This window comes from Aedes albopictus, chromosome 2, assembly GCF_035046485.1.
Source record: "Aedes albopictus strain Foshan chromosome 2, AalbF5, whole genome shotgun sequence".
Taxonomy (NCBI): domain Eukaryota; kingdom Metazoa; phylum Arthropoda; class Insecta; order Diptera; family Culicidae; genus Aedes; species Aedes albopictus.
This window is the reverse complement of record NC_085137.1, coordinates 355299253-355315510: the sequence shown is the minus strand read 5'-3', so window position 1 is coordinate 355315510 and position 16258 is coordinate 355299253. Positions and strand designations below refer to the sequence as shown.

Sequence of the window (16258 nt, the reverse complement as noted above, 5' to 3'; positions counted from 1 at the left end):
AATATTCACAAAACTATTGCATTTTCATCGATTTTCAGCGATTTTAAAAACTGATTTGTAAAGCGGAAGTGGTGCAAAACGACCATCTGCCATGGGGTAAGATGCCACTTCATGAAAACATTCAAAAATTACGTCCATCAGTTTTCGGGCATTTCCGACTCCTTTCCCCCCCCCCCCCTCTGTCCCGCTTTTTTCGTATACTCAATAAATGGAGTGTTACCCCCTCCCCACAAAACGATGATCGTAATATTTGAATGACCCCTAACATGGAAAGCTCAGACATCAACAACCATGCGTCTCCATGTGTGCCTCAATCTTGTTGGAAACACTTGGCTGGTAATAAAATCACCAGAAAACCTTAATTGCAAGCACGAAAAACCGGAAGTTGCCAATTTTCACTGGGAAATCAAAGGATTTTTCGTGGGTTTGGTGGCCTAGCTTCTGGAAGAATGTTTGATGCAAACATATCTTGACACCATTTACCTATAGCAATGATCAAGTCCCATTCAGGAATGATTTTATGAGTTGGGCTATTTTACCCCATCTTGGCATTTTGGGCTTTGTTCCCCTACACAACGGTAACTGCAGCCAAATTAGGGAAAATTGGAGGTTCGTTCCCGTTTTTAACTGTTTTTCAATGATCCGGACATTGCTTTTTAAACTTTTTTGGTGTTTTGAAAAGCTGAAACTTTCAACTTTTCATTAGTGGATTCAGATTTTAAATTAATGTTCGTAAACACTGTGAAATAACGCTGCATTTATGTAAACAACCGGCACCTGGCCCAGTGCGCTAAAGTGTCATGATTTACAAAAAGTGCAGATAACTTTTAATAGGAAAAAGATACATCTCTAAATTTTTGATGTGTTGTGTAAAAATGTCCCCGCTTTCGATTGACGCACAAATTTTGAAAATCGGCGGTTGCCAACATGGTGAAAAAACAATTTTGGTATAAAAATCCAAGATGGCGGCCAAAATCAATATGGCCGACCCAACTTTTTATAACTGTAAATAGTAGCCCTATATTTCTTCTTTTCAATAACATTTTGTTATTAGGTGGTTTTTGGAGAAACTTTTGAGTTATAACGGTTAAAATGAGCCAACAATTGATCAAAATCAAGGGGTCCGCAAAAATGGTTGTGGCTCTAACTAACGGGGGGTCCATCAAATTGATTAACCAAATGCATTTTTCTTACTTTTTTGGGGGGGACTTTCAGAAAATCGCCACCTTAAATATTTTTGAAGACATGGTGTAAATAGTGGGAAGGTACCAGCGAGAGTTACCAAGTGGCGAAGTCTAGTTCTTTTACTCTACAGGGTATTTTCACATAGGCTTGTCCGAACCTATTTGGGTCATCCCGGAAGTGATACAAGCATGTATACCTTATTGGAGTAACCAGGATTTTTTTTCCTGGAGGGGGCCCAGGGGGGGGCCTGACTTGAGATGAATTTTAAGCGGGATGGACGCCTTATATGTGAATATGCAAATTGGTATTGTAGTTTTGAGTAATCAAAATGACTGTTTTAGATTTGTTCATAGTTTCGTAAACTATATGAGTACGAACAATTCCTCCAAGATTTTTTTCCATAGCTTGCTTCAGTGATTCCATCATGGCTTCTTCCAGAAATTCAATCAAAAATTCATCTAGGGATTCCACTAGACATTTTTTCGGGGATTTGTCCTGGGATATCTTTAGAGGTTCCTCCAGCAATTGTTCCAGTGCGTTTTTCGAGGTTTCCTTTAGGAATTTCTCCAGAGATCCTTTAAGGTATTTCTGCAGGTATTCAGAGATTTCTACAGGGATTTCTCCATATATGCTTCCAGAATTCCACTAGAGATTGCTTCAATAATTACATCTGGAATGATTCGAAGTATTTCTGCAGGAATGTATTCCAGAAATCTTTTAGAAAATTTTACTTAGAGATTATCAAAAAAACCTTTAGGGATCCTAGTATTCCTTCAACAATTACTGCAGACATTGATTTCTTCAATTTTTTTTATCCAGGCATATTCCTACTAAACTTCAGGAATCCTCCAGGAAATCCTCAAGGAATTCTTTTAAAAATTTCCCCAAAAATTCTTTCCGAAATTCATTCAAGTATTATTCCAGGTATTGCCCTGGCATTCTTCCAGGAATTCATCTATCACGAATTTCACCGGAATTACCCCAGATATTTCTTCAGGAATACCTCCGGGAATTTGTTCAGGAATTGTTCAGGAATGCAGGAATGAATTCGTACAGCAATTGCTTCAGGAATTCTTCCAGGAATTCCTCCAGAAATCCTTCCAGGGTTTCCTCCAAGAATTAATCCAAGAATTTCTTATCCTCGGTTCCCTCTACACATTCCTCCAGGAATTATTTCATGGATTCCTCCAGAAATTCCACCGATACTTCCTCCAGTAATTCTTCCAGAAATTCCTTCTGAAATTGCTCCTGGAATTCCTCCAGAAATGCCTTTTCAAATTTCTTCTGGAACTCCACCAGAAATTTCTCTCAGAATTCCTCTAGGAATTTCTTCAGAAATTTCTCCATGGATTCCTTCCAGAATTCCTCTACAGATTCTTCCAGGAATTCATTGAAGGATTTTTCAAAGAATTGATTTAGGGATTCCTCCTGGAATTCTTCCATGAATAGAGTCATGGAATTTCCCCAAGATTTCCTATAAAGATTTCTCCAGGAATTCCTCCTGGGATTCCGCATGGAAGTTGTCCGGAAGTTCCTCCAGGAATGCCCTTTGAGGTTCCTCCAGAAATTTGTTTCAGGGATTCCTTCGGGGTTCTTTCCAAGAATTCACCCATGGATTCTTCCAAGAATTTCTGTAGAAATTCCTCTAAGAATTTTTCCAGGAATTCCTTAAGAGGTTTCTTCAGAAATGCCCAAGAAATTCCTTCAGAAAGTCCTCCTAAAGGAATGCCTTCAGAAATTACTACCGCAATTTCTCCAGGAACTTCTCCAGGGGCTTCTTAAGAAATTCCCCCAGAGTTTTTTCCAGGAATTATTCCAAGAATTTCTCCAGGGGTTCCTGTATGAATTCCTCCAGAGATTCCTCTAGGACTTCTTTAAAGGATTTCTTCGGGAATTCTCTAGGAAATCCTCCAATGATTCCTTCAGAAATTCCCCTAGAAATTTCTCTGTGAATTTATCCAGGAATTATTCCAGGTATTCTTCCAGGATTTCATCCAGGCATTTCTTCAGGGACTCCTCCAGGAATTCCACGAAGATCTACCCCAGATATTTCTTCAGAAATACCTACAGGAATTTCTTCAGAAATTGATCCAGGAATCCCTCCAGGAATTTCTTCGGAAATTCCTACAGCATTCATTCAAGAATTTCTGCAGGAAATACTTCAGAGATTAATTCAGATATTCTTTCAGGAGATTCTTTAGGAAATTTTATGGGAATTTTTCCAAGGGATTCCTCCGGAAATTCTTGCAGGTTTCCTCCAAGAATTAATCCATGAATTTCAACTCCAGGGATTCCTCTAGAAAGGGCCCATATAGCCGAGGCGGTAAACGCACGGGTATTCAGCATGACCATACTGAGGGTGACGGGTTCGATTCCCGGTCGGTCCAGGATCTTTTCGTAAAGGAAATTTCCTTGACTTCCTTGGGCATAGAGTATCTTCGTGCCTGCCACACGATATACACATGCAAAATGGTCATTGGCAGAGGAAGCTCTCAGTTAATAACTGTGGAAGTGCTCATAGAACACTCAGCTGAGATGCAGGCTTTGTCCCAATGAGGACGTTACGCCAAGAAGAGAGAGATTCCTCTAGAAATCCGTCCAGGAGTTATTTCACGGATTCCTCCAGAAATTCCACCAGGAATTACTCCAGGAATATATCAGAAATTCCTTCAGGGATTCCTCTAAGGATTCTTCCGTGAAATTCCTCCAATAATTCTTCCAGAAATTCCTCCAAGAATTCCTCCAAGAATTCCTCATGGAATTCCTCCTGGAATTCCTCCTGGAATTCCTCCAGAAATTCCTCTGGGAATTCTTTTAGAAATTTATCTTGGAATTTCATCAGGAATTTCTCTAATGCTTCAGGCTTTACTCCAGGAACTTCTCCAGGGATGCCTCCTTCAGAAATTTCTCCATGAACTTCTCCAGGGATTCCGCCAGGAATTTGTCCAGAAAATTCTCCAGGATTTCGTACCAATTTGTACGATAATAAAAAAAATCCCCTAATGCTCCAGGCATTAGTCCAGGAACTTCTTCAGGGATTCCGCATGAAATTTGTCCAGAAGGTTGTCCAGGATTTCCTCCAGAAATACATCTAGGAATTGCTCCTGTGCTTTCTCGAAGAATTCCTCCAGAGATTCCTCCAGGAATGCGTCCAGAAATTCCTCCAAGGATTCATCTAAATTTTTTCTAGTAATTTCTACAGGGATTTCTGATGCGGATTCTTCAGATTTTTCTTCCTGAAATTCTTGCATAATTGCTCTTTGGATTCCTCCATGAATTCCTCCAGGAATTCATCCAGGAATTCCTCCAGGTATACTTTCAGAAATTTCTCCAGGGATTCCTGCAGGTTTTGCTCCGAGAATTCCTGTAATGATTTCTTCCGAAATTTCTCTCTGGATTTTTACAAAAATTTATTCAACGATAAGTTCAAAAATTTTAGTAACCCGTTCATAATCTTTATCACGGATTGCCCCCAGGCCCCCCTCTAGTTACGCCAATGGTATACCTGTTCCTCACCATAATCGACGAAATCCTGGTAGGTTCGATAGATGAAAAAAAAAAAGTGGTTTGCTGTTGCAGCCCATTACCAGATCTACCATCAAGGTCAAAAAGACCAAATCGTTGGATGTAAACACGGTAAACTCTTCTTGGTTTACAGTAGCTGAGCTGAGCAACAGTGAAGAATGATGAAAGCTTCCAATATTTTTGTAGCCAAATGACCATGGTCGATAGGTATGTTTACGGATCAAAATAACAAGGTCTCCTATCACGAGTTTAAGTAATATTAACCAAATTCCGAATTTTTAACTTAAATATGAAATCTGTGTTGTTGTATGCAAGCGAAACGTAGTGCGAATCAGCAGAGATCGCACAGAACCTGCAGGTTTTCATCAACCGATAGCTGCGGTTTGTAATTCGGACCTGGTAGCCTCACAACAGGATCTCTAACATTGAGCTCCAATGACGGTGTCATCAGAAATTGATATCAACAGAAAATCAAGTACTTAACCCTTCAGGACGCGTGCCGTTGTAAAAATACAAAACCTTGCTTGTTGTATACAAAGCAAGTGCGGTACAGTTTTAGGATCGAATAAGCGCGCGTCCTGAAAGATTAAATGGTGGTGAGTCGGCGACACACTCCAAAAGGCCGGAGATGAAATACGTCTGCCAGTGCCGGGTAGGAGCCTAGCAGGACAACGCAGCATACGCAGGCCCAGAGGCTCATTGCCTCAAAAAAGAAATACGTATTAAGGGAAGTCGATAGAATTTTGGCCTGGCCCCAGGTTAAGGCAATGGCGAGCATTCGCCCAATTCAATTCAACCATCTGCACCACCATGGGTGCTTAGGCCTGAACGTAAGTATGTAGGAAACCTCAAATCTCCAAATGATACGAGTTATCACCAGTTTACAAGAGAAACGAGAAAACTTTTTCCTGAGTACATCCTCGCGAATGAATCAATAACCTTTGAATCTTTGAATTGTGCTACACAACACAAGCTTCCAATGCGTGGTGCTTTTTTTTGAATCAACGCATGAATAAAAATTGACAGAATTAGCTCTAAACAACGGTTTTCCTTTCCTAATTATCACGGAGTTGTTATCTTGATACTTTCTCCACATGCGGGATTGTCTCATCCATACTAGACGTGGACTTGATTCGACTGGACTAGATTCGAATCATTAATAGTACAGCCCAGCCGAGGAGATGGATCATCTTTTATGGATTGCGATCCTATTTGGAGTTCTGGGTGCTATCTCGTGTTCCAGTTCAGGAAGTGAAAGTGTCTCAAATCAATCCTCAATCAACGTTCGTCGGCGGAGAGGTAATCGTCATTCCAGGATTGAACAGTGCTATCTTAAAAAGTGAACTAAATATGCTGTTTTTGGTTCCCTAGAGTTCCCATTCTACGCGCTCGGACGAATCCCGAACACGATCTGTACCGGACTTGACGGTTTATCGGGAACATGTCAAATTCGAGGCGAATGTGCTGCAAATGGAGGAATCGCATCCGGACGTTGCAGCACTCTCACCACACAGGCTGTGTGTTGCGTTTGTAAGTTGTAGTCAAGCCAGAGGAGTTTTAATGTCCTGACTTGTGCATTTATTGTATTTTAGACATTAGCACGTGTGGTGGATCTGGATCAAACAATATAACATATTTCCAAAATGTGGGTTATCCTACGCCTTACAATGGTGGCGGAAGGTGAGTAAAGTCGGTGCTGTATGGAAATAAGTCTGCGGGATGTAAGATCGATTCCCGTTACAGTCTATGATTTTTCTGCAAGGAACGAGAACTAAATTCTAAGTGTTGAGATATAAAATTCAAATTTTAACACACAGAGAAAAATTTCTACTCAGTAACTGAGTTGGTCCTACTCAGAAATCGAAAAATCCGTTGTTTTCTTACTCAGCTTCCGTTAAAAGTGGGACAACCCATTGGCAATGGGTTGTCCCACTTTTAGCTGAAACTGAGTGAGAAAACAAAGGATTTTTCGTTTTCTGGGTAAGACCAACTCAGTTACTGAGTAGAAAATTTTCTCGGTGCATGGTTTCTAATAGCCAAACCATTTTTCTCTGATTTTCAAGTTTACAGATTTTTTATTAAATACACAGTTGCAGGAAGGATCGAGCTATCTCCTGGCATTTTTTCAGGTGTAAAACTTTTACCAATTTTTCAAAAACCATATATTTGAAATTTTATTCAAAAATGGTTTCCTGAATACTGAAAAAAAATTTCTACCTGATAAAAAATCAGGAGATACCTTGATCCTTCTTCTAACTGTGTACGAAAACCGGTTTTGAAAATATTGCTTCGTTATATAATAAAAAAATCAAAAACCAAAATGTGAGGAAATGCTTACAGCTTCGCCTTTAGTTACTTTTTCATAAAAGTTGCTAAATTAGACAGAGCATTTATTTTCTCATGAACAGTTGCAATCCGTTATATCCCAAGTAACATTTTGATTACCAATTAGTCTTAATAAATAGGTTCTGAGAACCGTCATAAAACCTAATACCTTTAATTTTGGTTTTATTAGGGTTGTATGCACTTTTTCTACACACTTAGAAAAAATCATGTAAATTTCCGTCACTCTGGATGCACGTATTCAAGCAGCACATGTGACATAAATTTAAACGCACAAGTGACGTAATTTCCTGTCACATTTAACTGAATATTAAGTCATATGAAACGTAAAGATGTATGATTCACAAACTGTTTACGTCACATGGAACTCAATTTTACAATAATGACGTATTATTAAGTCAGATGACCTGTAAATTTACGTCATTGAATTGTTTACGTTCTGTGTAATAAATTTACGTCACGAGTAATTTTGATTATTTCGTAGTGTGTAGTCTACCATTTGACTAAAAAATGATACTTGAGATGTGATGCTTGTTACGAAACAAAGTAATAGCGTTGGCGCTCCTTGCCGAAACAGCATGATTGGTTATTGTAATCGCTCTGCAGTCTTCTAAAAAGTTTTTCAGGATATCCTAGGCTATACTAATACATCATTGGTTACATAGTTGGGCACAAAATAGCCTTGATCTTCTGAGCCTTGACATTTTATATAAAATGCAGAAAGATGCTTAACGTTTTCGGTAAAGTTGTACAAATTGTAGTTCTAAACGGTTTTAGGAAAATGCCACGAATTTTCATGAAACGATAAAAGATTGCGACTTTTTTCAATTTCCGCACTTCTGGTGTAAATTTTTGTTCGTTTACATCACCAATCCATAATGGTGACAGATTATGGAAACTTTATGATGTTGTCGACAAACATTTCTTAGGCCGATCGAAATATTATTTTTCTTTTATGTCCGAGACCCCTTATCGGGTACAGTAGACGTTCGATAACTGCAACATGTTTACGTTTCAGTTAGCGAACAAAATTCGATAACTGCAACGTCAGATGGGCGTCAACAACCCATCAATTGACGTTAAATGAACGAAAAATTCATTCGATTGTTCATTTGGGCTAACCTGGCGCACCGTTTTGACGGATAGCGGTGCGATAACTGCAAATTTGTTGCACTTACCGGACTTGCAGTTAAAAATCATTGCAGTTAAACCGTTTGCACCGACCGAACGTCTACTGTACGAGGGGCGGGGGACAAAAATAAACAAGGAACAAAAAAATAAATAAGAAAAAAAAATCTATTGAAAAATTAAAAATTATACCCTTTATTGAAACAAATATTTTCAACTATTGAAATATTATTGCTGGAAAACGTTTTTTCTACTGAAATTGAAATCATGGGCCACCATGTTTCTTTCGCCCCTTCAATATTTTGGGATTCTTGAAGGCCCCTCCCCCTTGGGTTGACAAAAAATAAATTAAATATTTCAGTACCAACAATTGAAAGGGCCGCATCATCATTTTGTAAACAAACTTGTTGTTTGGGCCTTCTGAACTCCACCCACACACCTCACCACCACTAACAGAAAGCGCAAACATCAAGCTTTCTGTAAATGGTGATGCGATGCGTGGGTGGATTCCAGAAGGCTCTATGTCGACAGAAACGTGTTTGTTTAAGCAATGTTGATGCGGCCTTTTCAATTGTTGGTCTTGATTTGCACATGCCTTACTAAGTTTTGACGAATATGGATGAATTTATAATCCACTTTTACAAGATTTTTCTCCAAAAAATCATTTGCGATTGCTCCAACAAATACATGAATTTTGATACAGGAACTCTGCCATAAATCACATCCTTGAAACAGTAGAAATAAATTTCATGAAACACAACCCCATTTCTCAAAAAAATAAATAAATAAAAGTACGCATGCTTCAATTATCCTGGGGTTGGGCAGGTCTGCTAAGTCACTTTCTTCAATATATGTATGTACCTTCGTGCATAGGCTAAGGAGAAAATTCAGAGAATACAAATATGGTTGCCACAATCATCGACTTGGATCCCTACTCCCGTTTTCAAAAGCACCAATCTTAAAAATTCGTAAATAAACGCGCTCGATTTGAAAGTGAGCAAAGCCAGGATAAACAAGTGCAGCTTTGTTCGATGCTTTTGTGCCGTCAGTTTTGTGCCTCTGTGCCTGTATGCAAAAATGCAAAAGGATTTCTTGATGTTTCACCGGGGAATAATTTGGGGTAATTATAATTATCAACACATATCCGCCCAGCGTCTTATTTATGCACCGAAAAAAAAATCTACTCAATGGCTGAGTTGGTCTTACTCAGAAATCGAAAAATCCTTTGTTTTCTTACTCAGCTTCCGTTAAAAGTGGGACAACCCATTGCCAATGGGTTGTCCCACTTTTAGCCGAAACTGAGTAAGAAAACAAAGGATTTTTCAATTTCTGAATAAGACCAACTCAGTCATTGAGTAGAAATTTTTCTCGGTGTATAAATAAGACGCTAGGCGGATATGTGTTGATAATTATAAATCTATATTTGACGCCATATTAAAATCCAAGATGGTGGACCATAATACAAGATGGCAACCACGGAATGGTAGTTTGAGCTATGATACCATGCAATATGGGTATCTTTCGATCGGGCACAGAGAAACAGACGTGACACAGAATAAATATCATTAAAAACATCGTCACGGAAATGTAATCGCCCGTACGTGTTTGGCCGGGCTATCAATAGGTGGCGGTAGTGAGCAAAGCAAATGTCAAGCAGGAGCAACAACGATGCCAGCGCAGTGAGTAGTCAATTGGGTTTTTAAATTAAGAAAAAATCAATGATTTTTAATTTTTAAACGAAAGAGCACCTTTTTCTGAGCTGCTATGATTTTTTTTTTCAGATTTTTAGAACTTTTTTTTGGTACTTAAAATCAATTTCAAAGAGACTTTTTGAAATCACCTTTTGACAGCTGGGCAACTGCTTGACAGCTCCGCTCAGTACAAAATGCGACGAGGGGTGATTTGACAAATCGCTCCCATATAAATTTCAAATTGTTTTTTAAATAAGTTCCCGGCACCAAAATTGATGAAAATTTCTATTTCGGTTCAGTTTGGCATGCAGATTCAGAATATAGAATTATCTCAACAAGCAGTTGCCCAGCTGTCAAAAGGTGATTTCAAACAATCTCTTTGAAATTGATTTTAGGTACCAACATAAAGTTCTAAAAATCTGAAAAAAATCATTGCGGCTAAGAAAAAGGTGTTTTTTTGTTTAAAAATAAAAAAAATCATTGAATTTTTCTTAATTTAAAAACCCAATTGACCAACTACCGCAAATTTGAATCAATAGTTAAAAAGGTGATCGATGGGATGCGAGGGAATGTGACGTCTGTTTCTCTGTGGATCGGATAAAGATGGTAAAAAAGACGGTTAAATAGGTGGTCGGTAAAACGGAAAGTATTAGATAAGATGAGCTTTTCTCGAGATACCTTCAGAATTTTTTCCGGGATTGCTTCAGGCATCCCTCTCGATAACACTAGTTTACAAAACAAAACGATAGTCTTGAACTTCTGTCAACGATCAAAATTTTTGAAACACAATTTAGCGCTAATTTCGAAACCGACCTTCAAAAATTTTGAGTAGAACAGTTTTCAGCTAAAACTCCTCAATATCGAGTTTTACAACTTTTAAAATATGAAATTTACTACAATTCAAATGTCTTGCGTTTTGTTCAACCAATTTCACATCTTTTTCCATAAATTAAAAGCTGAATATAATACCATTCGATCATCTGAATGCAGGTTTTGTGTCAGATGGATGAAATTCAAGATATTGGCGAGTTTTGGGGACGATCTCCTTAAATTTTAGCAAAATTTTCAAAAATATATGAAGAAATATATTTTTTTTTTTTCAATAAGAAAAAAACAATTTAATAATTCTTTCTCAACGTTTATTTGACATACCATATGTGGGCGAGTTACAGTAAAAAAATCAGCTCAATCGGAGCATTGATTACGGAAAATAAGATGTGTGAAGTGAGCGACTTTGCTTAAAAATAGATCAAAAATCGATTTCAAATCATCAATCTTGTATGGAAAGTCGAAAAAAATTTCGCTCTACTGTATATTTTTTCTTTAGCATTTTCGAACTCAGGGCATGATTCTACACCAAAAATGATCATCAGCTTACCGAGTTCAAAAATGCTGTAAACTAGTGTAATCTTCCCAGGATTTCTCCCGAGATTCTTTCAGATGCACCTTCCGGAATTGCTGTGGAGATTCCTTCCTTCTTTTCAGAGATTTCTGAAGGAATGTTTTAGTTTCGGCATTTCTTCAGGGATTGAACTCCTTCAAAGAATGTTTGCGGAATTACTGCTGTCATTCCATTAGGGATTTCTCTCGAAAAAGAATATGAAAGAATAAAGATTTCTGCCAATTTCTTCAGGCGACCTTTGATTTTTTAGGTATTCGTGCCGGAAATTCTGATGGGATTCCTTCAAAAATTCTTCCAGAGTTTTTTCATGGATTTATTTACTGATTCCTTCCGGGATTTCTTCTATGGTTCTTTCAGGGATTCCTGCTGAGCTTCCATCCGAGATTCCTGCCACGATTCCTCTAAGGATGCCATCAGGTATTCTTTACGGGACTTCTCCAGGAATAAAGAAATCCCCGATTTAGAAAATCTTGAAAGGATTCTTTGAGAATTTCTAGCCTACATTTCTACATTTTTTTTCTTCAGGAAGTCCTGCTGGAGTAACCTCACAGATTCCTCCTGGTATTCTTTCAAAGAATTCTATTACACGGACAGAAAAGTTGTCTGCTTGAAATAACTTTTTCCATAGTTCTCTTAAGCTTCTAAGATATTCTTGGCATAATTGCTTCATATGGTTGATTCATAATGATTTGATGTCTACATCAAGCATATGTTCCATTGAAATCAACATCATTGAACACCAACCATCAAATCTGGAGCTCGATTTGAATAGGTCGTATGTGCTTTTGTCGATTAAAAATTCGATCAGTTGGATTCGCTTATTGTAGCGAAAACCGTTGAAATTGAACAAAGTTGATACATACAGCAGAATCCTCACAAAATAAGCGTTTCGTTCCGTCATTAAAAGCCTCAAAAATATCTTCCTTATTGCTACAATAACTAAAATAAACTGATCGAATTTTATATCGACAAAAGCACATACGACCTTTTCAAATCGAGCTCCAGAAATGCTTAAACCAAACATAAGTGTCATTATTTGAACCCATGTTGACCCAGCCTCCTGCATGCTGTCTACTCAGTCATTGTTCATCAAGTCGGCGGTAGTTCAAAGTGACGATGGCAATACTGTCGTTTTATTGTAACAACTTTTTTTACGATAAATCTTTTACTGGCTGCCTCTGCGAACAGAAAAAGTGCATTCTGCTGGAATAAATTTTCCGGGATTCACCATTTCAACTTCAGGAAAGGATTCCTCCGGTTATGGAGTGCATGAGTTCGCAAGCTCATGATGTCCATGTTGTGTTTTCCAGGTGCAGCTTGTACAATGTTCATACTCTAACAATCGAAAGAAACATGACCCAAAATAGATTCCTTTTGGACGGTTCCCCCCGAACGGTCGTTCAAGCCGAGAAACTGGATGACCTGGCTACCGTGGTAGAATTCAGAATCGACGACAGTCTGCTCTTACCAGCGGTCGTTTGATCCATCAGCCCAGCGGCCGGTCACACCACGACGAGTTTACCCCACCGAAGGTCTCAGTGACGGACGACGTGACGCCCTTGATGAGTCACAAGCAGACACAAGCGCTGGTTGACTACTACGTCCTGAATGGACTGCACTTCCGCGTTGTTGAAAAGACATTAATAAAAATAAAGAATGTAAAAGGAAAATTTAAGCTAATTTAAAGTTCCTGTAATAGTGGTATTTAGTGTAATATGTTACAATCAAAACACATTATACTAAATTACGATCATAATAGAATTGTTTATCTTTAATTTAACCTCATTTGAGCATTTTTTGTGTATGCTTGAAACAGCTTAAAACAACCATCTGATATAGTTCGTTTAAGCCTCAGGTTTAGGGTTAAGTTAAGCATAAACATGCTTGGATATACCATGCAAATAAATGAACTGTCAAACCATCAACCATAAATATTGTTGATGAAAGCGTAATATGATTGAGTCAACCATATTTCTTGCTCAGTTCATCAATTTTGGTAATTTCAAGCTTCTGTTATGCTTCGTCCTATGGTTTTTTGCGTGATACAATCTCAAAAAGGGATTATATGAAAGTCAGTGAACAAATATGCTTGTTCGCGACCACAATATGATTGATATAACTTTATATTTTTCTCCGTGTATGTATATTAAAAGAATGCTAGTGTAATTCTTTCAAATATACAGTAGTTCAAATTCGTTTTAACGCACTTGATTTTTGAACGGTAAACTCTACTTGAAGGTGATCTGTGGGTTATTGGTATATGTTTTGGTAGACACTCACGTAATAATCCGCATGAGTAACCAAGAATTTGTTTCTTTTCGTTATATTTTTATCAGGTAATAATGATATAATTTCTGGAGGAAAATACGTTTAAACGCACTTTCCACGTTTTATCCTATTGTTATTGGTAAATTATTTCACTATTTTTTATATCAATATGCATTTCTACAAGTACTATTACTAATGAACATAACTTATTATCGTAAATTTTAAAATACAGCAACACAAAGAGAATGTTTTGAGAAGTATGTGCGTTTAAGGACAGACTTGTTAGAATCCCAAAATAGCCGCCACAATGGCCGACTTTGGCACCTACTCACGATTTCGAAAGCACAAATCTCTTCGTAAACAAAACCAGCGCACCTGAGCTTCTTATTTTAAGCTTATTACAAGTGAGCAAGAACAGAATAATAAAATGCACTGTTGTTTGAAGCTTGCTTCTTGAGATTTGTGCGTCTGAAGTTCTGATGCATTTTTGAAGTAGGATTTCAAGACGATTTCTTCTGTGATTCTTTCAGTGGAGCTTCCAGTTGAGATTCCTCTCAGGATTCTACCAGATGTGACTCTCAGAATTCCTTTTAGAAATCCTCCCGGGAGTCCCTTAGGAATTTCTTTCGGGTTTGCTTTAGAACATCTTGAACTGACAAATCGACAATGATTTTTCATAAGGGCCTAACTGACTTGATCGATTTCTCTTCGCCGACTCTCTCTTTCGCTAATAACTTGATCAAAACAAACAAAATCGTTATTCTTTTTGTTTCTATAGCAACATGCAGTCGTCTTCTTCGCATTTAACCCAAAAAATCTTTGGAAATCTCAATTCACATTCTGTGATTACACGAAGAGAGGATCGATGAAGAGAACTCGAAAATGTCTGTTAGGCCCAAATGAAAAATCAGTGTCGAAATGTTCTAGCCGGCATTTCTTCAGGGATTACTGCTGAAATTACTTCAAAGATCGCTTCTGTGATTTCTTTAAGGATCCCATGAGGGATTCTGAACGGGGTTTCTTTTGTGCCTTTAGGGATTTCTACAGGAGATATTACTACAACGTGAGTTACTGCAAATGAGAGTGGAAGAATAAGAGAAGAGAAAAACAGAGGAACGAGAAGAAATAAGCTTTTTGATCCACGAAGATATTTCTAGTAATCCATGACGTCATCATTTTCTTATTTTTTCTGAGTACTTATAATCTCTTAAAAACTTTAAGATTGAAAAATTCTACACCTAAACTACACCATAGCCTTAATTTTTTTTCGTGATATCATGTTTATTTTATTGGATCCTGACTGTTGGTAACACATTTTTATGAAGATTTTAATTATGAGTCATCTTGGGCGTTAACGGGTTAAATTCTGATTTTATGGATGGCTTCAAGCATACTATAAAACCTTTCATCTATGGTTTTATAATAATAGTCGTAAAATTGTGAGTTTTGGTTACTGCTGCAATAAAACTCTAATGATATCAGGCAAAACTAATCAGCAATGAAAATGTTGCTTGGGTCTTGTCTAAAAATGTCTGTTTTATTTAATTTTTCGCAACCAACATCAATGTCTACGATATAGGCCATATATCTTCACATTGTACTGTCATATATATCACATATGCTTGCATATTCTCAGTTTATCAATGTAACTAATCCGCCTATTTTCAACAGCTGCACGTATACCGTAGTCCCACCGGACAATACCATCTGCCAGTTGAGAGTCGATTTCAGTGCTTTAACACTTTCGCAACCAAGCACCGATGGAACGTGTAATGTAGATAACATCCAGATATCGGGTGGCAGTTCTCCAGTACCGACCATATGCGGTGATAACAACGGCCAGCACGTTTATGTCGCATTCAGTGGGACAAGTTCGATCTCTATCACTGTATCTACCACTGCGGCTACGTCGTTCAACCGAGTGTGGAATCTGCAGCTGAGCTTGATTTCGTGTACCAGTGCATACGCAGCTCCTGCAGGATGTCTGCAATACTACTTGGATAGCTCTGGAATTGTGCAAAGCTTTAACTACGGATCTACAGCGAATCCCACAGCTGGAGCAATAGTCGGTACTCGACAAATGCCCAACCTAAATTACGGAATTTGCATTCGGTCGGGCGCAGGACAATGTTCAATAACCTATACCCCGGTACGTATCGGATGATTTTATATTTGGGAACACAACATAACTGAAACACTCGTTCAACAGCCTTCAACAGATTTATTTGCGTTTACATTGACGGGAGATGTGCCTGCATCGACAGCAATGGTAGGTACCGCTGCAGGCGGTATGCAAGGCGCTGACTGCACAACGGATTATCTGATTATTCCAAATCCTACAACCGGAGCGAACGATAGATTCTGTGGAATGGGAATAGCAGCTACTACCAGTGAGTGTTGCTTAGTGTGTAAGGTTTTGATAAGAATATTTAGTAACAAGGATTTCATATTTTTTTTTAGGTAACACGGCTCCGTTTGTTTTGTACTACATTACCAATGCCGATGAAGCGAATGATGTTGGAAACAGAGGTTTCAGCTTCCAATACGCTCAAAATGCATGCCCGATCTCTGTTGGGTAAAAGATAAAAAGTAAATATAAATAAACGTTTTAATTTGTACGGTGATTGACATTTGCTTTTATAAAATATGTTTTAATTTATATCACACTCCCTTCTTTCCTCCAGGATTTTTATCATGTTTTTTTTTTTCAATTTTC

General features: G+C 38.0%; 1 protein-coding gene across 1 annotated transcript; it reads left to right on the top strand.

The window, feature by feature from the left end:
• The first annotated feature begins 5829 nt into the window (after positions 1-5829).
• Positions 5830-16170, top strand: LOC115263134 (uncharacterized). The gene is made up of 6 exons (XM_062848907.1): positions 5830-6009; positions 6082-6240; positions 6303-6390; positions 15214-15691; positions 15752-15932; positions 16003-16170. Exons 1-6 carry the CDS (start codon positions 5892-5894, stop codon positions 16119-16121), a joined length of 1143 nt encoding a protein of 380 aa, XP_062704891.1. The 5' UTR covers positions 5830-5891; the 3' UTR covers positions 16122-16170.
• Positions 16171-16258: the final 88 nt, after the last annotated feature.